Source organism: Periophthalmus magnuspinnatus, chromosome 11 (assembly GCF_009829125.3).
Source record: "Periophthalmus magnuspinnatus isolate fPerMag1 chromosome 11, fPerMag1.2.pri, whole genome shotgun sequence".
NCBI lineage: Eukaryota > Metazoa > Chordata > Actinopteri > Gobiiformes > Gobiidae > Periophthalmus > Periophthalmus magnuspinnatus.
Window position 1 is genome coordinate 29,518,865 of NC_047136.2, and position 23,734 is coordinate 29,542,598.

At 41.3% G+C, this 23,734-nt stretch overlaps 1 protein-coding gene across 3 annotated transcripts in view; it reads right to left on the bottom strand.

Moving 5' to 3' along the window:
* LOC117378381 (F-actin-uncapping protein LRRC16A-like) overlaps positions 1 to 23,734 on the bottom strand; it is a 72,539-nt gene that overhangs the window by 15,652 nt on the left and 33,153 nt on the right. For all 3 annotated transcript variants that reach the window (XM_033974968.2, XM_055225113.1, XM_055225114.1), the window contains exons 22-24: positions 22,697 to 22,765; positions 22,030 to 22,123; positions 13,378 to 13,476 (exon numbers count right to left, since the gene is read on the bottom strand). In XM_033974968.2, coding sequence (XP_033830859.1) covers positions 13,378 to 13,476; positions 22,030 to 22,123; positions 22,697 to 22,765 — 262 coding nt within the window. The remainder of the gene's footprint in view (positions 1 to 13,377; positions 13,477 to 22,029; positions 22,124 to 22,696; positions 22,766 to 23,734) is intronic.

The window sequence follows — 23,734 nt, forward strand, 5'->3', positions numbered from 1 at the left end:
TCTTAGCCACGCCTGGTTATGTCATCACACAAAACTATTTGCTTACATGTCAATGAAGATACAACTGTTCCAAAAAGTTTGAATGTGTAAATGTTGATTTTTCACACTGATTAAAAAAAAAAAAAAAAATTAAAAATAAAAATAAAAATTATATATATATATATATATATATATATATATATATATATATATATATACACACTTTTTTTTTTTTTTTTTTTTTTTTTTTTACACATACAAATTTTATTTTAAAGGTACAACTTTGTAATTTTACAAGTACAAATCTGGAAAATTACACTTACACGATTTTGAGACATTTCTTGCACCGATTGTCTTAAAATGATTTGTAAGACAGCAGGGGGCGGGGCTAGAGGGGGTCGGGGTTGCTGTGGCAACGGCTAAACTGGTTTATATACAGTAAAGGAGCTAACCTGAATTCAGACAGTACATCACCCTATGTGATATTATCATGTGCATTATTAAGCTTATTGTTGTAAACCAAGGTAAATTGCATAGATGACAATTTGTAGCCACACTGGATTTAACAAGATTTTTAGAAAAAGGCCCCCCCCCCCCTTTCTCGTATGAATTGCGCTAAGCCCGGCCCCTTTCCTCTGTGACAGTTGGCTTCATAGGTGGACAGTATCTGCTGTCAAGGGATGACGGTCCCTTGATAGCAGATACTGGCATATTTACAGAAATGTCGATTAATATGCACTGTCCCTGAAAAAAATAAAATAAAAAATTCAAATTCAAAAGTTGTGCGATTTATGCTAAGCCCCTCCTTTTATTCTATGATTCACGCTAGGACCCACCCATCTTCTCGTATTGTTCACGCTAGGCCCATTTTCTCATATGACTCACACTAAGTCCTGCACATTTTTTCGTATGATTCACGCAACGCCCCGCCCCTTTCTTATATAATTTCTTTCTTTCTTATATAATTTCTTTCTTTCTTTCTTACATAATTCACGCTAGACCCCCCCAATTTTTTGTATGAATCACGCTAAGGCCTGCCAATTTTTTCATATGATTCGTGCTAAGCCCCTCCTCTTTCCTCTATGACAGTCATATGATTCACGCAAAGCCTCGCCCTTTACTTCATATTCACGCTAGGCCCCACCCCTTTTCTAGTATGATTCACGCTAAGCCCTGCCCCTTTTCTCATATGATTCATGCAAAGCCCGGTCAACTTTTTCATATGATTGATGCAAAGCCCCACTCTTATCTTAAATGATTCACGCTAAGCACCGCCCTTTTCTTATATGATTCACATCAATCCCCGCCCTTTTCTTATATGAGTCACGCTGAGCCCCGCCCTTTTCGTATATGATTCATGCTAAGCCCCACCCTTTTCTTTTATGATACACGCTAAGCCCCGCCCTTGTCTTATATGATTCACACTAAGCCCTGCCAATTTTGTATATGATTCACACCAAGCCCCACCCTTTTCACATATGATTTTCACATATGATTCAACCATATGATTCACGCATATGATTCAAGAATATGATTCACGCCAAGCCAAGCCCCGCCCGTTTCACATGTGATTTTCGCATATGATTCACGCCAAACCAAACCCCGCCCTTTTCGCAAATGATTTTCGCATATGATTCATGCATATGATTCTCGCATTTGATTCACGCGTATGATTCACACCAAGCCAAGCCCCACCCTTTTCGCATATGATTCTCGCATATGATTCTCGCATTTGATTCACGCGTATGATTCACGTCAAGCCAAGCCCCGCCCTTTTCGCATATGATTCTCGCATTTGATTCACGCGTATGATTCACGCCAAGCCAAGCCCCGCCCTTTTCGCATATGATTCATGCATGATTCACGCATATGATTCACGCATATGATTCAAAAATATGATTCACGCCAAGCCAAGCCCCGCCCCGCCCTTTTCACATATGATTTTCGCATATGATTTTTGCATATGATTCACGCCAAGCCCTACCCTTTTAGCATATGATTCACGCATATGATTCACGCCAAACCAAACTCCGCCTTTTTCGCATATGATTTTCACATATGATTGTCGCATATGATTCACGTATATAATTCAAGCATATGATTCACGCCAAGCCAAGCCCCGCCCTTTTCGCATATGATTCACGCATATGATTCATGCATATGACTCACGTATATGATTCACGCCAAACCCAGCCCTGCCTTTCTCGCATATGATTCACGCATATGATTCACGCCAAGCCCCACCCTTTTCGCATATGAGTCACGCATATGATTCACGCATATGATTCAAGCATATGATTCACGCCAAGCCAAGCCCCGCCCTTTTTGCGTATGATTTTCGCATATGATTTATGCATATGATTCACGCACATGATTCAAGCATGATTCACGCCAAGCCAAACCCCGCCCTTTTCACATATGATTGTCGCATATGATTCACGCATATGATTCAAGCATATGATTCACGCATATGATTCAAGCATATGATTCACGCATTTGATTCAAGCATATGATTCACGCATATGATTCAAGCATATGATTCACGCCAAGCCAAGCCCTTTTCGCATGATTCACGCGTATGATTCACACATTTGATTCACGCGTATGATTCACGCCAAGCCAAGCCCCGCCCTTTTCGCATATGATTCTCGCATATGATTTTCGCATATGATTCACGCATTTGATTCACGCCAAGCCAATCACATATGATTCATGCATATGATTCACGCATATGATTCAAGAATATGATTCACGCCAAGCCCCGCCCTTTTCACGTGATTTTCGCATATGATTCACGCATTTGATTCACGCCAAGCCAAGCTCCGCTCTTTTCGCATGTGATTTTCGCATATGATTCACGCATATGACTCACGCATATGATTCACGAATATGATGCACGCCAAACCAAACCCCACCCTTTTCGCATATGATTTTCACATATGATTTTCGCATTTGATTCACGCCAAGCCCTGCCCTTTTCGCATATGATTCACGCATATGACTCACGCATATGATTCACGAATATGATTCACGCCAAGCTAAGCCCCGCCCTTTTCGCATATGAGTCACGCATATGTTTCAAACATATGAATCACGCATATGATTGAAGTATGTGATTCACGCCAAGCCAAGCCCCACCCTTTTCGCATATGATTCATGCATATGATTCATGCATATGATTCTCGCATTTGATTCACGCGTATGATTCACGCCAAGCCAAGTCCCGCCCATTTCGCATATGATTCTCGCATATGATTTTCGCATATGATTCACGCACATGATTCAAGCATATGATTCACGCATATGATTCAAGCATATGATTCACGCCAAGCCAAGCCCCGCCCTTTTCACATATGAGTCACGCATATGATTCAAACATATGATTCACGCATATGATTCAAGTATGTGATTCACGCTAAGCCAAACCCCGCCGTTTTCACATATGATTCATGCATATGATTCACGCATATGATTCACGCATATGATTCAAGCATATGATTCACGCATATGATTCACGCCAAGCCCCGCCCTTTTCACATATGAGTCACGCATATGATTCAAACATATGATTCACGCATATGATTCAAGTATGTGATTCACGCTAAGCCAAACCCCGCCGTTTTCACATATGATTCAAGCATATGATTCAAGCATATGATTCACGCATGACTCACGCCAAACCAAGCCCCGCCCTTTTAACATATGATTTTTGCATATGATTTATGCATATGATTCACGCATATGATTCAAGCATATGATTCACGCATATGATTCATGCATATGATTCACGCATATGATTCATACATATGATTCAAGCATATGATTCATGCATATGACTCACGCCAAGCCGAGCCCCGCCCTTTTCGCATATGATTCACGCATATGATTCACGCATATGATTCACGCATATGATTCACGCATATGACTCACGCCAAACCAAGCCCCGCCCTTTTGGCATATGATTTTCGCATATGATTCATGCATATGATTCTCGCATTTCATTCAAGCGTATGATTCACGCCAAGCCAAGCAAGACTTTTCGCATATGGTTCAAGTATATGATTCAAGCATATGATTCACGCATATGATTCACGGCAAGCCCCGCCCTTTTCGCATATGAGTCACGCATATGATTCACGCATATGATTCACGCCAAGCCCCGCCCTTTTCGCATATGATTTTCACCTATGATTCATGCGTATGATTCACGCCAAGCCAAGCCCCGCCCGACTCTTTTCGCATATGATTCTCGCATTCGTATGATTCACGCCAAGCCCCGCCCTTTTCGCATATGGATCAAGCATATGATTCATGCATATGACTCACGATAAGCCAAGCCCCGCCTTTTTCGCATATGATTCTCGCATATGATTCACGCCAAGCCAAGCAAGCCTTTTCGCATATGGTTCAAGTATTTGATCCAAGCATATGATTCACGCATATGACTCACGCCAATCCAAGCCCCGCCCTTTTCGCATATGATTCAAGCATATGATTGATGCATACGATTCTCGCATTTCATTCACGTGTATGATTCAAGCCAAGCCCCGCCCTTTTCGCATATGATACTTGCATATGATTCTCGCATTTGATTCATGCGTATGATTCAAGCATACCATTCACGCCAAGCCCCGCCCTTTTCGCATATGGTTCAAGCATATGATTCAAGCATATGATTCATGCATATGACTCACGCCATGCCAAGCCCCGCCCTTTTCGCATATGAGTCACGCATTTGATTCACGCATATGATTCACGCATATGATTCATGCATATGATTCTCGTATATGATTCTCGCATTTGATTCACGCGTATGATTCACGCCTATCATTCACGCCAAGCCAAGCCCCGTCCCGCTCTTTTCGCATATGGTTCATTTGATTCATGCATATGATTCTTGTATTTGATTCACGCATATGATTCACGCCAAGCCAAGCCCCGCCTTTTTCGCATATGATTCAAGCATATGATTCACGGCAAGCCCCGCCCTTTTCGCATATGAGTCACGCATATGATTCATGCCAAGCCCCGCCCCACTCTTTTCGCATATGATTCTCGCATTTGATTCATGCGTATGATTCTCGCCAAGCCCTGCCCTTCTCGCATATGATTCACGCATATCATTCACGCCAAACCCCGCCCTTTTCGCATATGGATCAAGCATATGATTCATGCATATGACTCACGCCAAGCCAAGCCCGCCCTTTTCGCATATGATTCACGCATATGATTCACGCATATGACTCACGCCAAACCAAGCCCCACCCTTTTGGCATATGATTTTCGCATATCATTCATGCATATGATTCTCGCATTTCATTCACGCCAAGCCCCGCCCTTTTCGCATATGATTCAAGCATATGATTCATGCATATGATTCACGGCAAGCCCTGCCCTTTTCGCATATGAGTCACGCATATGATTCACGCCAAGCCAAGCCCCGCCCTTTTCGCATATGATTCTCGCATTTGATTCATGTATGATTCACGCCAAGCCAAGCCCCGTCCTGCTCTTTTCGAATATGGTTCAAGCATATGATTCAAGCATATGATTCATGCATATGACTCACGCCAAACCAAGTCCCGCCCTTTTGGCATATGATTTTCGCATATGATTCATGCATATGATTCTCGCATTTCATTCAAGCGTATGATTCATGCCAAGCCAAGCCCCGCCCTTTTCGCATATAATACTCGCATATGATTCTCGCATTTGATTCACGCGTATGATTCACGCCAAGCCAAGCCCCGCCCTTTTCGCATATGATTCAGGCATATGATTCACGCATATGATTCACGCATATGATTCAGGCATATGATTCACGCATATGATTCACGCATATGATTCAGGCATATGATTCACGCATATGATTCACGCATATGATTCAGGCATATGATTCACGCATATGACTCACGCCAAGCCAAGCCCCGCCCTTTTCGCAAATGATTCATGCCAAGCCCTGCCCTTTTCGCATATGATTCACGCATATGATTCACGTATATGATTCAAGCCAAACCAAACCCCGCCCTTTTCGCATATGATTTTCGCATATTATTCACTTATATGATTCATGCCAAACCAAACCCCGCCCTTTTCGCATATGATTTTCGCATATGATTCACGCATATGATTCACATATATGATTCATGCCAAACCAAACCCCGCCCTTTTCGCATATGATTTTCACATATTCAAGCATATGATACACGCATATGACTCACGCCAAGCCAAGCCCCGCCCTTTTCGCATATGATTCAAGCATATGATTTACGGATATGACTCACGCCAAACCAATCCTCGCCCTTTTGGCATTTGATTTTCGCATATGATTCTCGCATTCGATTCACGCGTATGATTCACGCCAAGCCAAGCCCCGCCCTTTTCGCATATGATTCAGGCATATGATTCACGCATATGATTCAAGCATATGATTCACACATATGATTCAAGCATATGATTCACGCCAAGCCAAGCCCCGCCCTTTTCGCATATGATTCATGCCAAGCCCTGCCCTTTTCGCATATGAAAAAGGGCATATACGCGAATCATATACGCATATGATTCACGTATATGATTCACGCCAAACCAAACCCCGCCCTTTTCGCATATGATTTTCGCATATGATTCACGTATATGATTCATGCCAAACCAAACCCCGCCCTTTTCGCATATGATTTTCGCATATGATTCACATATATGATTCATGCCAAACCAAACCCCGCCCTTTTCGCATATGATTTTCACATATGATTCACGCATATGATTCACATATATGATTCACGCCAAACCAAACCTCGCCCTTTTCGCATAAGATTTTCGCCCCGCCTTTTTCGCATAAGATTTTCGCATATGATTCACACATATGATTCAAGCATATGATTCACGCCAAGCCAAGCCCCGCCCTTTTCGCATATGATTCACACCAAGCCCTGCCCTTTTCGCATATGATTCACGCATATGATTCACGTATATGATTCACGGCAAACCAAACCCCGCCCTTTTCGCATATGATTTTCACATATGATTCACACATATGATTCACATATATGATTCACGCCAAACCAAACCTTTTCGCATAAGATTTTCGCCCCGCCTTTTTCGCATAAGATTTTCGCATATGATTCATGCATATGATTCACGCCAAGCCCCGCCTTTTTCGCATATGGTTTTCGCATACCATTCATGCATTTGATTCAAGCATATGATTCAAGCATATGATTCACGCCAAGCCAAGCCCCGCCCTTTTCGCATATGAGTCACGCATATGATTCACGCATATGATTTTCGCATATGATTCATGCATATGATTCTCGCATTTGATTCACGCGTATGATTCACGCATATTATTCACGCCAAGCCCCACCCTTTTTGCACATGATTCTCGCATTTGATTCACGCGTATGATTCACGCCAAGCCAAGCCCCGCCCTTTTCGCATATGATTCACGCATATGATTCACGCATCTGATTCACGCATATGATTCACGCATATGACCAAGTTCTGTTGTTGTGTCCTTAGGCAAGACACTTCACCCACATTGCCTAGTATGAAAGTGGTGTGTGCACGAATGATAGGTGGTGGTCGGAGGGGCCGATGGTGCAGATTGGCAGCCTCGCTTCCGTCAGTCTGCCCCAGGGCATCTGTGGCGACAGTAGTAGCTTACCATCACCAAGTGTGGAAATGAATGAATAATGACTATAGTGTAGCGCTTTGAAAAAGCGCATTACAAGTGTAAGCCATTATTAGTCAAGCATATGATTCACGCTAAGCCAAGCCCCGCCCTTTTTGCATATGATTTTCGCATATGATTTTCGCATATGATTCACGCATATGATTCACGCATATGATTCAAGCATATGATTCAAGCATATGATTCACGCCAAGCCAAGCCTCGCCTTTTTTGCATATGATTCAAGCATATGATTCAAGCATATGATTCAAGCATATGATTCAAGCATATGATTCACGCCAAGCCAAGCCCCGCTCTTTTCGCATAAGATTTTCGCATATGATTCAAGCATATGATTCACGCATATGATTCAAGCATATGATTCAAGCATATGATTCACGCCAAGCCAAGCCCCGCTCTTTTCGCATAAGATTTTCGCATATGATTCAAGCATATGATTCACGCATATGATTCACGCATATGATTCACACATATGATTCAAGCATATGATTCACGCCAAGCCAATCCTCGCCCTTTTCGCATAAGATTTTCACATATGATTCATGTATATGATTCACGCCAAGCCAAGCCCCGCCTTTTTCGCATATGATTCATGCATATGATTCACACATATGATTCAAGCATATGATTCACGCATATGATTCAAGCATATGATTCACGCCAGGCCAAGCCCCGCCCTTTTCGCATATGATTCAAGCATATGATTCACGCATATGATTCAAGCATATGATTCACGCCAAGCCAAGCCCCGCCCTTTTCGCATATGATTCATGCATATGATTCACGCATATGATTCAAGCATATGATTCACATCAAGCCAAGCCCCGCCCTTTTCGCATATGAGTCACGCATATGATTCACACATATGATTCACGTCAAGCCAAGCCCCGCCATTTTCGCATATGATTCAAGCATATGATTCACGTCAAGCCAAGCCCCGCCCTTTTCGCATATGATTCACGCATATGACTCACACATATGATTCAAGCATATGATTCACGCCAAGCCCTTTTCGCATAAGATTTTCGCATATGATTCATGTATATGATTCACGCCAAGCCAAGCCCCGCCATTTTTGCATATGATTCATGCATGATTCACGCATATGATTCAAGCATATGATTCACGCCAAGCCAAGCCTCGCCCTTTTCGCATATGATTCAAGCATATGATTCAAGCATATGATTCACGCCAAGCCAAGCCCCGCCCTTTTTGCATATGAGTCACACATATGATTCACGCATATGATTCACGCATATGATTCACGCATATGATTCACGCCAAGCCAAGCCCCGCCCTTTTCGCATATGATTTTCGCATATGATTCATGTATAGGATTCACGCATGATTCTCGCATTTGATTCACGCCAAGCCAAGCCCCGCCCAGCCCTTTTCGCATATGACTCTCGCATTTGATTAACGCGTATGATTCACGCCAAGCCAAGCCAAGCCCCGCCCTTTTCGCATATGATTCACGCATATGATTCATGCCAAACCAAGCCCCGCCCTATTCGCATATGATTCAAGAATATGATTCAAGCATATGATTCACGCATGTGATTACAGCCAAGCCAAGCCCCACCCTTTTCGAATGATTTTCGCATATGATTCACGCCAAGCCAAGCCCCGCCCTTTTCGCATATGATTCACACATATGATTCACACATATGATTCACGCATATGATTCACGCATATGATTCACGCCAAGCCAAGCCCCGTCCTTTTTGCATATAATTCATGCATATGATTCACGCACATGCTGAAGTGGCACAGGCCTACACCACGGACTGCACTTCCACCACTGTCTTTGAGCGTATGATACGTACATTACGTACGTTATTTTTAATTATTTATAATTTAATAGAGGAAAAGCCAAGATATCGTCGTCACAGCCGTTTCTTTTTTCTTTTTTTTTTTTTTTAGATTGAATATCAATAGGCAAATATAACCTTCAAGGTGATTTTTTTCTCATTTGTAGCTACTTCATAACTTTAACCAAATATATCTAGTGAAAATGTAATAACAGAGACAGAGGTAACAATATCATTTTGACATTCATAGTCTATAAACCAGAGAATACTGATTAGTTGTATATAAAGTTGGATATTGCTGTTTAACGATTCAGTATTTTGGCCAGTGGCTACACCACTTTGTAAGGTATTTTTTAACAATGTAATACTACCCCAGATGCCTGTAGCCCTACTCACCAAAGACCCCCACCCTGAGAGGGTCATAAAGCAATCTGCGAGCACTGGGGCCAAGAAGATAACACCTATGACCAGGGCCACTTCTTATCTGTGGCCCTGTTCACCAAGGACTGAGTGCCCTCCATCCTGTGAGGGTCATAAAACAATAAGATTGATTGACTTATAAACACACATTCAGGGATTTTGCCAAAAGGTTTTTAATGTGTAACCACATGTTGCCGAGAAGAAGTCCCGCCTCACACACATGCACTGGGAGGCCTATAAAAGCTGGAAACACAAACATCTCAGGACTCTTTTCCTATCCTTTCCTGAGAGTCCGGTGCTCCATTGTTAACTTTACCTGTGATGAACTCATTAAACCCTTCTGACTTATATTTCAGTCTCTTAGTCCTCTTTGACGCTTGCATCAGAAACAAACATTTCTTACAACTTTAATAACAGTAGAGGGCGATGATTACCTTCTATGCCGTGCCAGTTCTTTCCATCTTATTATTGTGAAGTATTTTCTAGCAGTGCAGCGCTACATCAAGCTAGTATCTTCATTTACTAACACGAAGGTAAATGACACGTGCCCACAAGGGGGTGCAGACCTATGGAATGTACCGGAACTCATGAAGATTTTATGCACATCTCAGGACTCTGTTCTATCCTTTCCTGAGAGTCCATTGCTTCATTGTTCACATTACCTGTGTGGAACTCATTAAACTCTTCTGACTTTATGTTTCAGTCTCTTGGTCTTTGACGCTTACAATAGAAAAGAACATTCTTACATTATTCTTATTGCAGTAATAATTTCTAATGATAATAATGTCTTGTGTAGCAATAACTGCACTTTCCTTTATTCCATGTAACTCCCCTCCTTTTTAATCATCAAACACACAGCCTGTACATATCTTTATTCAGATTTAACAGTTTCATGTCGCACTGTTGTAGATGAGGTAAACCAGTACGAACATTTGAACGTATATTGCACAGCGGACTCCATTTTCTTCTGTTTCTTGCGTAGTCGTGGTGCATGATGGGATATAGAAGTGCGTGAAGTGTGCACGGATGCACGGTTCGGTTATGTCCGATCTCCATGGAAACGGTGGAAAGGGAAGGGCAGGTTTGTCGGGTGCATTCAGTAGGGTGCGTTGAAATGGGACAGCCCTTGTTGCGCCGGAAATTACGTAACTGCCCTTCGACGCACACTTCAAATGGTGATTTAATTTCTTTGTCTGTAAAGTTCAAAATACCAGAGCTCTTATTAGCCCTCCTCTGTATAATCCCCCTGCTCTTGTCAGGCCCTCTGATGTTTTAATCACTTTGAATGTGTGACTTTGTCATTTTTAAGAGAGACTGTTGATAGCTTGAAGCCTTCTGGGTCCCCCATGATCCAATTCCTCCTCGATTGTTTAAAGAGGTTTTCCCAATTGTTTCTCAGCATGTGCTCAATATGGTAAATTGCAGCCTATTAAAAGGGGCGGTACCTAAGAGTTTTAACCTGCTGTAGTGCAGCCTCTTCTTAAAAAACCTGGTCTTGATGCTGCTGATATGGGAAATTTCAGACCCATATCAAAGCTTCCTTTTATTTCGAAAATCTTAGAAAAGATTGTTTACTGTCAACTGAGGGATTATCTAGAGGGCCATGACATCCTCGAAGTGTTTCAGTCTGGCTTCAGATCAAGGCACAGTACTGAGACCGCATTATTGAGGGTTTTTAATGACATTTTCGAGGCTACTGATTGTGGACATAGTGTCATTTTGGTACTTTTAGATCTGACTGCGGCGTTTGACACAATAGACCACCAGATCCTCCTGTCACGACTGCAGCATTCTGTTGGTATACAAGGGTGTGCACTCGAATGGTTTAAGTCCTACCTAACAGACAATTCTGTGTCCACATTGCAGCCACTGAATCCTCTGCTGCTGCCCCTCTCACTTGTGGAGTACCCCAAGGCTCCATTCTTGGGCCACTTCTCTTTTCTGTGTATCTCCTCCCTCTTGGGTCTATTTTTCGCAAGCATGGCATTTCGTTTCATTTTTATGTGGATGATGCACAAATTTACATGCTGCTTAAGAAGGAAAATTCCTACAGTGCTAAAACTCTCAGAGACTGTGTTGAGGAAATCAAAAATTGGATGTCCTTAAACTTGCTGTTCTTAAATGTAAAAAAAACCTGAAATTTGTAGTGTTTGGGCCTAGTGAGGCAAACACCTTTAGTACTGATCTTGGTTCTCTTGCTCAATATGTGAAACCTGTTGTGACAAATCTTGGTGTGAGGCTGGATAATGATTTAAAACTTGATGTCCAGATAAGCGCTGTTGTCAAAACTAGCTTTTTTCAAATTCGTCAACTCGCGAAAGTCAAACCTTTCCTGTCACAGCATAATTTTGAGATTTTAATTCATGCTTTTATCACCAATCGTTTGGATTACTGCAATGCTCTTTATATTGGTCTGAACCAAACTTCTGTCGCACGTCTCCAACTTGTTCAAAACGCAGCTGCTCGCCTTTTAACTGGTACAAAAAAACAGGAACACATTACTCCTGTTTTGATGTCCCTACATTGGCTCCCTGTCTCTTATCGTATTGATTTTAAAATTCTTTTATTTGTCTTTAAATGCCTCCACAGCCTCGCCCCACAATATCTGTCCGACCTGCTTCATCCCTATGCTCCTGCTCGTTCACTCAGGTCTGCAGATCTTTCACTGTTGGTGGTCCCCAAAACGAGGAGGAAATTTCGCGGGGAACGGGCCTTCTCTGTGTCTGGTCCCAAACTGTGGAACGCCTTGCCCCTGCACATTAGACAGGCTGAGTCACTTCCTACTTTTAAATCAGTTCTTAAAACGCACTTTTTTTCTTTAGCTTTTCACTGATATGTTGACTTTTATAGTGTACAGTTTGTAGTTATTTATTTGTATGTTTGTCATTTATCTGTGTTTTTAAAATGTCTGTTGTGTACTGCACTCTGGTCAACTCTTGTTTTTAAAGTGCATTAGAAATAAAGTTGCATTGGATTGGATTCTAAGGCCAGTTTGGCGAATTGAGACACGGCCTAAGACCCCTTTTCTCGTAAGACCCACCCTTTACTTATATAATTCACGCTAGACCCCTCCCCTCTTCTTGTATGATTCACACAAGGATCTGCCCATTTTTCATGTGATTCACGCAAAGCCCCGCCCCTTTCTTAAATAATTCATGCATACATATACATACATATACATGCCATGAATCGCTCAGTGTTCAAAATGCCTCCAATATAACTTCTACAAATATCCAGTGTCCTCAATCGTTTACTTCCTTTTTTTGTCCGTTTTGTCATGTTTAGAAGATAAAACTGTTGCAAAACAACAGTGAGAAAGAGACCAACTTGCTGGGAATATGTTGATGTTATGAACCAGAGCCCTCAAAGGTAAATGAAGTCAGAATTGTTGGCTTTTCTGTAAAAACTCCCCCTGTAGCCTACATGGAGTAATACCTGTTGTATTGTGACGCCCCTATAATACACACAGAGCATTACCTGTTGTGTTGTTGTGGTGACGATGCCCTGCTGCAGTCTGTAGGCTTGCTCCTGTAGATATTTACGAGTCTCATGGTTCCTTAGGAGATACTGCTCCATCTGAACAAATAAATAAATAGATTGTATTCTCAGTTAGTCCCAGGCTTACAACAAACTTCTGGATCTTCATACTGGATCTTGAACCATGACTTTGTTTTTATATAGACTTATAATGAGACGGTTTTAAGAGGGAAAAGCCCAGAAACTCCTAAAAGGGATTTCCTACTGACCATTGTTACCTGGACTTTACAAAGGTGAGTTAATTCTCTCATTTCTATTGAATATGGTACTATACTTGGTGTAAATATAAAAAAAAAATAGTTTTACACCAAGCAAGAAGCAATTTGTGAAGAAAAGTTTAATTTATTTTGAAAACTACAGGAAGTAGACAGTGATGACACTGGGACAATCCTTTCAAAAGTTCTAATTCTTTAAGAGCTTTACAGGAGAAAATTTGTCCCTGGCACTATTTGGACAAAAGGATGTACTTTGAACCAAAAGTTTATGATACATAATAAGATAAGAGATGTCGCCTTTAAAGAATTTACCTGACTAATCAATTTATGCACGAATATATCAAAACAATTGACCCTAATTGCACTTTTTGTAAAGAATGCCACGAAACATTAAGTCATCTTTTTTGAACATGCACTATTACAGTCTTTTGTCTTAGTCTTTCGGAATCCCCGTAAGGCAGCAGGCCCAGACGGTGTCTCTCCTTCCACCCTTAGACACTGTGCTGAGGAACTGGTTCCTGTCTTCACGGACATTTTTAACACCTCCCTGGAGTCATGTCATGTCCCAGCCTGCTTCAAGCTGTCCACCATTGTCCCCGTCCCCAAGAAGCCCAGGATCACTGGACTTAATAACTACAGACCTGTGGCGCTGACGTCTGTAGTCACGAAGTCATTTGAGCGCCTGGTCCTGCACCACCTCAAGTCCCTCACCTCCCCCCTCCTGGACCCTCTGCAGTTTGCCAACAGAGCCAATCGGTCTGTGGACGACGCCATTAACCTGGCCCTTCACTTCAGCCTCCAGCATCTGGACTCCCCGGGAACCTACGCCAGGATCCTGTTTGTGGACTTCAGCTCTGCATTCAACACCATCCTCCCTTATCTGCTCCAGGACAAGCTCGCTCAGCTCAACGTGCCTGACTCCACCTGCAGGTGGATCACTGACTTCCTAACGGACAGGAGACAGCGCGTGCGGCTGGGGAAGAATGTCTCGGACACTCGGACTATCAGCACAGGATCTCCACAGGGCTGTGTACTTTCTCCCCTGCTCTTCTCCCTGTACACCAACTGCTGCACCTCCAGCCACGACTCCGTCAAACTGGTTAAGTTTGCGGATGACACCACCCTCATCAGACTCATCTCGGATGGCGATGAGTCTGCCTACAGGAGGGAGGTGGACCAGCTGGTGTCCTGGTGCAGCAGCAACAACCTGGAGCTCAACGCCCAAAAGACAGTGGAGATGATTGTGGACTTCAGGAAAATCACAGCCCCCCTGCCTCCCCTCACCCTGACGGACTCCCCCATCACCACTGTGGACTCTTTCCGCTTCCTGGGCACCTGCATCACCCAGGATCTCAAGTGGGAGCCGACCATCAGCTCCCTCATTAAGAAAGCCCAGCAGAGGATGTTCCACCTGCGGCAGCTGAGGAAACTCAAGCTGCCAGTCCAGATGATGGTGCAGTTTTACACGGCCATCATTGAGTCCATCCTCACCTCCTCCATCACTGTGTGGTTTGCTGGGGCCACTGCCAGGGACAGACAGAGACTGCAGCGCATTGTGCGCTCTGCTGAGAAGGTGATTGGCTGCAGCCTTCCATCTATACAGGACCTGTACGTCTCCAGGACTCGGGGGTGAGCAGGTCGTATAGCAGCCGACACTTCTCACCCTGGACATGGACTATTTGAGCCACTTCCCTCTGGCAGGAGGCTACGGTCCATTGGGACCAGAACCTCTCATCATAAGAACAGTTTCTTCCCCTCTGCTGTTTGTCTCATGAACACTTTATAATATCTGCACTAAACTGGACACTTTATAATACCGGTCACTTTAATAAGCCATGTTTGTACTGTTGTTCTGATGCTGCTGTTGTATATATTTTCTCCCTTTAAGTATTTCATTTGATTTTTTAAGCATATCTTTTTAACTTTGTGCATGCCCTTATTTGTATTTGTATTTATTCAGTGTGTTTATGTTGTGTTCACAGACTATGGCAATAAAAGTCTTCTGATTCTGATTCTGAATTTATAAAAGACCATATTAACCCTAACGTTTTACAAAATTTGAACATATCATTTTTGGTGTACATGATAAGAACTTAGACTCAAATAAAAAAAAAGGCAATTAATTTAATTAGAGTTGGCAAATGTTATTTTCATAAAAGTAAATTTTCTTTGTACCTCTTTGTTTTTTCCTGTTTTAGGTAAGCAAATAGTATCCTACATATTCACATATCCACATCTCCAAAAGCTTAAACAAAGAAGCCATATTAACATTTGAAGCTTGCTTGTCTTTAAACATCTTTGTGCAGTGTAACAGTGGGACCGTTTAACCCTTTCCTTCCTCTCTGTTGCCTCCGTCTGGCATTCAATGTGTTCTTATGTTATGTTGTGTTCTGCATGTTATCACTGTAATGACTTTTCTATAAAAAAATAAAATTAAAAAAAGGTCTGATTCTTTAAACATTATTCTAACAAAATAAAGGTGTTTTATTTTCATTTTATTTGTCTCTGTGACATTAGATGAATTTTGGTCCAGTGTGTAACTCGGTTGCTAGGTAACAGTTATGGATTTCCCTAGTGTGATGTCACGCTTTCCAACCAGGAAGTACAATTTTACATCTCATAAATGGCCGAACTGGGCAAATTTTTGGTTTTAATTTTTAGTACATGCTATAATGATCTTAAGTGTGTTTTAGTGAACTGTTTTGTCAACCCTGTCATACTGTCACTTTAAGTTGAGGTGTGATTGACAGGCGAATTAACTAATCAGAGAGACCCATGCTCTGTTCAGGTCAAAACAAACATTAGGAGTAAAAAAAAAAGAAAAAACAACCCAGAGGAGGGACAGTAGATTTGTGCTGAATCAACAGAAGCACCAAACTCTGATTTATCTCAGGTAAAAGAAGAATCAGATTCAGTTCTGAATGATACAGAGTTTTGGAGAGGTCTTCTGCATTTGAGACACACAAGAAACAAACACGCGTCTGTGGTTGGACCGTCCCAAGTGTAGCTCAACAATCCTGCCCACTTCGAATCGGCTTCGGTTCCAGAAGTAAAAATTCCAATCATTTTTCCCATAAACTTTAGGAAAAATTCAAATATTAAGAGTCCAAACACATCACAGAGGCTACGTGGTAACTAATGTCCGTACTACGTATTTTTTATGTCCAAAAAGCACATATAAAACAGAATAAATGTTTTAATTACTCAGCACTTTATAAAATTTCTGAGACAGATTTAAAATAAAATTATAAGACTGGTACGTAGTGCATCTTTAGCATGAGCGTGTCAAACATTTTGTCATTACGTGTTAATTCTATTCAAATAAAAAGAGTTACACTTTTTAACTAACAGAACAGTACATGTCTTAACTTTTAAGGCCTTATTTGTGTTTGGGTTGCGGGTTAAATCCCTACTGTGGCTGTGTCCCAAATATGAAACCTGGAACAGTACATTTTGGGGTCAGTGTTTGTTGTGAGTACCTGAACCAAACTTTTAATATACATTTTTTTCTGAGTGTCTATGGGAAAAATAAATTAGAAATGTACTTTTGGAGCCAGGGGTGTGCAGTCACTGTTGAGCTGAGGTTTGTCGGGGTCAATGGTCTGACTCAATTCAATTCATTTTATTTTTGTAACGCCCAAAATCACAACAACAGCTGTCTTGAAGGGCGTTCATGTTTTGGTTGATCAGGGAAACCAGAGTACCTGGAGGAAACCCATCCAGACACGGGGAGAAACATGCAAAACTCCACACAGAAAGGCCTGGGCGACCCGGGGATCGAACCAAACCTTGCTGTGAGGCATGAGTGTTGCCACTCAGCCACCGTGCTGCCTACACACAAAAACAAACAGGAAAATCAAACAACAGGAAAAATCAGAGAAAACAAGAAAAATCGGCCAGGCGAGGAGGAGGGAGGGAGAGGGAGGTGGGTGGAGGAGGGCCAGGAGGGCCAGGCGGGGAGGAGGAGAGGGTCCAGCTGTCATCGGGGCATCTGAAAGAGTTACAATCCGGGGAGTGGGACAGGGGACAACATGTGAATAGTATTGCTGATGAGAAAATAGGAGGAAGTAGAGGATAGTGCTCAGGTTGCCATACTTCCCCCAGCTTGTTATCTCCTACTGCAGCCTATCTTTTTTTAGCGTTTTAATGTCACTCCCAGCCAATCTGGTCATAGTTAGTTCGGAGTGACAATAAACCAGGGGTGGTGAACACGTGGCTCTCTGCCAATAGGAATGCGGCTCTTTGCCTCTTATAATATTTTCCATATACTGCGGCTCTTTGCATTGTATCATGTTTCACTTATTTTTTTTCTCTCTTAAAACGCATTCAAATCCACCAGGGCTTATTAAAACAAATAATAAACAATATATAAAAACTGATTTATCAGCTTTTTTTTACGCTGCGTCTGACACGTGACTGCTTGTCATCTGCGCAGGTTACGTCTAATGTCGGGAAAATAAGTAAACATTTGATGCGCGTGCAGACTGTTACCCTCGAGTCAAAATGGCAAAATGCAAAACTAAATGAAAATATGAGGATGAACACAGCTCATTTCTGGAAGAATGGGAAGATGCTTACTTTTTTATTGAATGGAATGGCAAATCACTCTGTTTAATCTGCAATACTACAATATCACATTTCAAGGCTTCAAATCTTCAGTGTCATTTTAGCGATCTCCAGGCTAATATGGACAAGGAATTCCCCAAAGGTTCCTGAACTACGCAAGCACAAACTGAGCACCTTGAAAAGCCAGGTAAAAAGACAGTCTCAAATGTTTCAGCAATTGAACAAGCATGGAGAAACTGTGACACTTGCATCCTATAAAGTGGCATGGAAGATTGCCTTTGCTAAAAAAAACGTACAACGAAAGAGAGTTTTTAAAACAGTTTTTTGTGGATGTAATTGAAACCTTGGCTCCAGATAATAAAAAAACCCCACTGAGATTATCATACCATCACTCCAACAAGGTAAGAAAATCTGTGATGTGGTTTGGAAATAACACCTGACTTATGCTTGTGTTAATATTTTAATAAGATAAGATAAGCCTTTATTAGTCCCACAGTGGGGAAATTCCAATATTGCACCGCACAGTTAAAAAACAGAAGGATAATGGTACATGCAATAAAACAAGATAATATACAAATAGCTTAAAATAAAAGTTTACATTATACAGGCCCTACATGTGTTTCTGAAGTGTGTTCAGTAGTTGTGTGTGTCAGAGAGAGACAGAGATGAAGATAAAGAGCAAATGTGTGTGTGTTTGACAGAGTGAGAGAAAGAGAGAGAGGGGAAGAGATGCCTGTGTGTGTGTGTTTATGTGTGTATGTGGGGGGGTATCTGACCTCTGGGTAGGTGCTGTGTTAACTCTGGCTAAGCTGCATTTGATGTGTGTGTTGAGGGTGGACCCTTATCTTGAAATGAACAGAAGTACAATGCTTGCTGTTGTTTTGTAAGGATAGGAGTGTTTTAAGGGAAATAATATGGTTGTAATTGTGTGTGTGTGTCTGTCTTGGCAGGTCAGTGCGTCGTGTGGCTCTTTGAGTGTTACGGTTGAAAATTTTGGCTCTTTGTACCTAACTTGTTCGCCACCCCTGCAATAAACTAAGTAACCTGGTCATAAGCTATACTGAAGAGGAAGGTTTTAAGCCTGGTCTTAAATACAGAGACTGTGGGGGCCTGTTTAACATTAGCAGGGAGTTGATTCCATAGCACAGGAGCTTGGTAACTGAATGCTCTCCCTCCCACTGTACTTTTGGACACTCTAGGAACCACTAATAGTCCTGCATTCTGAGAGCGGAGTGCTCTGTTTGGCTGGTACGGGACAATAGCATCTTGCAGATAGGATGGGGCCATACCGTTTAGGGTTTTGTATGTCAGGAGGAGGACTTTGAATTTGATTCTAAGCTCGACAGGAAGCCAGTGCAGATATTTTAGTACAGGACTGATGTGGTCTCTTCTTTTAGTTCTTTTAGTTTAGCGGACTCTGGCCGCTGCATTTTGGACTAACTGGAGGCTCCTTATAGTACTTTTGGGGCAGGCGGCGAGCAGAGAATTACAGTAATCAAGTCTGGAAGTAACAAATGCATGGATGAGTTTTTAGCATCGTTTTTAGGTAAAATATTTCTCATTTTAGTTATATTTCGCAGGTGATAGTATGCGGTTTTACAAGCTAAGTTTATATGGGCTGTGAATGAGAGATTTTGATCAAATAGGACTCCAAGATTTTTTACAGTAGGGGTAGAAGCAATGCTGACATTGTCGAGTGAGATTATCTGGTCCGACAGAGAATCTCTTTGACCTTTGGGACCAACGACAATGACCTCTGTTTTTTCAGGATTTAAGAGCAGGTAATTCAAGGTCATCCAAGTTTTGATGTCCTTCACACAGGCACTGAGTTTATCTATTTGATCAGTCTGATTTGGTTTCATTGATAAGTACAGCTGAGTGTCATCAGCATAGCAGTGAAAATTAATGCCATGTTTTCTGATAATGTTACCCAATGGCAACATATACAGAGTAAATAGGATTGGACCAAGCACAGATCCTTGTGGAACACCACAGGCTACTTTAGAACAGGGAGAGGTGCTCTGGTTTATACTAACAAACTGGTACCTATCTGATAGATAGGATTTAAACCATTTGAGGGCGGTCCCTCTGATTCCAATGTCACATTCTAACCTCTGCAGTAGAATGTTGTGATCACTGGTGTCAAACGCTGCACTGAGGTCTAGTAGGACCAGGACTGAAGCCAGCCTGTTATTAGCAGCTAGTAGTAAATCATTTGTTACTTTAAGCAGTGCAGTCTCTGTGCTGTGGTGAGCTCTGAATCCAGATTGAAATTTTTCAAATATATTATTGTCCTGCAGGAGGAGGCAGAGCTGTTTCACCACCACTCGTTCTAGAATTTTTGAGAGGAAGGGACGATTACAGCTAGGTCTATAGTTGGCTAGTTCATCAGGATTTAGGTTAGATTTTTTCAAAAGGGGTTTAATCACAGCATACTTAAAGGACTGAGGAACGTAGCCATTTTCTAACAACATATTTATTATGTTATGGATGGAATCTATTATTAGGGGGAGGGCTTCTTTGAGGAGTCTGATTGGAATAGGGTCGAGCATACAGGTTGATGGTTTGGATGACATGATGGCTGAGGTAATCTCCACCTCATCAACAGGAGTAAATTTATCTAATATTATTAGAGGATCTATGTGAGATATTGGTATTACAATGACTTGATTTGCTCAGAGCTGATTTTATGAGTAGCTTTGTTGATTTTGTCTCTAATGGTTGTAATTTTGTGATCGAAGAATTGAAGAAAGTCATCACAACTAATGTTCGAGGGGATAAGAGACTCCAGACTCTTCTGCACACAGAATGTGGAAGGAACCAATTGTTCAGGAAAGATCATCTGGACCGCTGTTACAAGTTTCCTTTAGAGTTTGTTTATATTGGTAACTAAAGCTAATATGGAAAAATACTTTTGTGGTTACTTCTGGGGTAAATTCTAGACCAGGGGTCACCAACACGGTGCCTGCGGGCCCCGGGGTCGCCCTCAAGGCCTACATGAGTTGCCCGCAGGCCGGTTCTAAAAATAGCATGAGCTGCATCTAAAATTTCCTTTTTGTTCTTTTTTTTTTTTAAATCACCCTTGGATTTATGCAGATTTAAAAATGACAATGTCTTAAAAATATGTTCATTATATGTGAAGTTAAGGTGAACTCTGACCTACACAGTTCAAAGGTTAGTATTGTATGCATGACAAAACCAGTGCTCCATATGGAAGAAAAAAAAAATTACATAACAAATTTTATGACTGTAAAAGAAACCTGCAAGTGTCTCATCTGCAGAGCAACTGTGGCGATGGAAAAGCAGCACAACTTGTCACAAAAGCTCCACACTAACTCTCTACCAGGAGGCGCACTACAGGCAGAAAAAGCCCTGAGCTAAGGGCAGCTTTGGGTTGGCTACAGTCTTTTAACAACACCACCGGCGAAGAAGTCACAATAAGCTACCGAGATATATTTTAAAAATGTAAGTACATTTTTCTTTAGCATTACGTAATTGATAACTTTTTGAAACATGGTGCAACATAGTTTATGTTTTGTTAAAAAGATTTGTCAGTGGTTCGTGAAAATGGGACATTTTTCCTATGAGATGTAGTGATGTAAGTGATCATCTGAAAATGTAACAATTACTGAGATAAATAAAGTTTATTTATTTAATTTATTTGTACAGCACAATTCGTACTATACAAATAAATAAAATAAATTAGCTTTATTAAGTTAAAGTAATGAATATTGATATCTGTTTCCACCTGTTTCCACCTTGCCCATGTTGAGCAGTTATTTTGGCGCCACCTGTCTGAGTTGAGCTGTACCTTTAGCAGAGCGTCCTCAGTTTTCTCTGGGTTGTTCTTCAGAGCCTGAGCCGCGTCTATGATGGGAGCAGGCATGAAGCGTATCGTGTAGTTCCTAAAACATCACCACAAGATTCAAAAACAAAACAACAGTGAGCTGAACACACAGCAGAATCCCTCTAGTTTCACCTGAGCTGAGACAGGGCAGAATTCTCAGGTGGGATTTGTTGTTAAAGTGTCACACTACAGATTTGTTCACCTAGTTTATGGTTAATATCTCTGTAACTACACAAAGTTCAATGTCTTCTCTATCAGTATAAATAAAAAAAAAAAAGAAATGATTTTTTTCACAATAGCTGTGTGCTGTTATTCAACCCCAAAGACGTGAGTGTTGTCAGTTGAAAAGACTTTAAACCATAAGATTAAAATGGCAAGTTTGTGGAGCCAATCCCAAACCAATAATGAGGAGCTTCAACATTTGTGGATCATAATTTTGGAGATTTTCATTCAAAAACAGACTCAGAGTTATATAAGCCCCGCCCTCCATCTGAAACTATGACATCATCAAACTCTAGAGCGTGAAATCATCCCACACAGACATAAACTGTGCACAAGCAGCTTGATAGATGTAGTTAATAATAATAATAATAATAATAATAATAATAATAAAAGCTTATCTGAGTCTCACTTCTCAAGCGCTGAGGCTACGTCCTGCAGTCCCTGTGCGCTCACACTGTTCCGGTCCCAAAGGATCGTTCTGAAAATAAACAGCAAAAACAAGTTTCCTTTCATTTATTTATCTCATTTATTTTCCTTCTACAGAAATATGTCTCTCTGCATTTGACCCGTTCTTCAACAAGTACGACTGGTTAAACTTGTCAAGGCTCATTCATTTGTTGATGTTCTAGAAGCATACAGATATGCTTCTTTCTTTCTTTCTTTCTTTATTTGTCAGGACTATGTGCAAATTTATTAATCTAACAAAAGAAAAGATGAATTACCAGTACCAGTTTTAGCTACTGCTACTTTCCATCTTCCTCTCTGGGCAGGTGAACACACATTAAAAATACATTTAATTACAATTACATTATAAAACTAATAATTCATCATTGACATTATCAGTAAAATACAATAAATGTCCTCATGTCTAATACCTGATGTTTCATACAGCGCAAACCAATATAAAAAATCAAATATGTGCAGGTTTTTACAGTGAGACAGAACAGATTAAATAGACTGATGTGGACACGTTTGGTTATCTAAAATGTACTTTTTCTAATTTCTAGTAAAATGATTCAAATCTACAGACAGTTTCAGAGTTTGGAGCTGATTTCACTTTCTGAAATGAAAAGGCCGACTGAGCAAAGGCCGAAGATCTGTTTGGAACTCTGCAGTTTGGGTTCACACAGACCGAGTGGATCGGGGAGTTTGATTGGAAGAAAGTTTAATACATTTTTTTAAGTTATTGCATTATTAATAATTTTTAATACATTTCTTAGATTTGAATACAAAATTAGTCGTGTAACTGATCATGTTATATTTACTTAAAATATTACAGTGGTGATAACGAAGGTGTTATTTATCGAGTGCCTTTACTGCCTGATTGCAGATGGATCTGAGCGGTTTGAGCGCGCTCTCATTGGCCTGAGACCATCCTCTGCGTCGTTCTCTCTGTAATCTAGTCCATCTCCTCAAAACATGTGGACTCTACACGAACTCACCACTG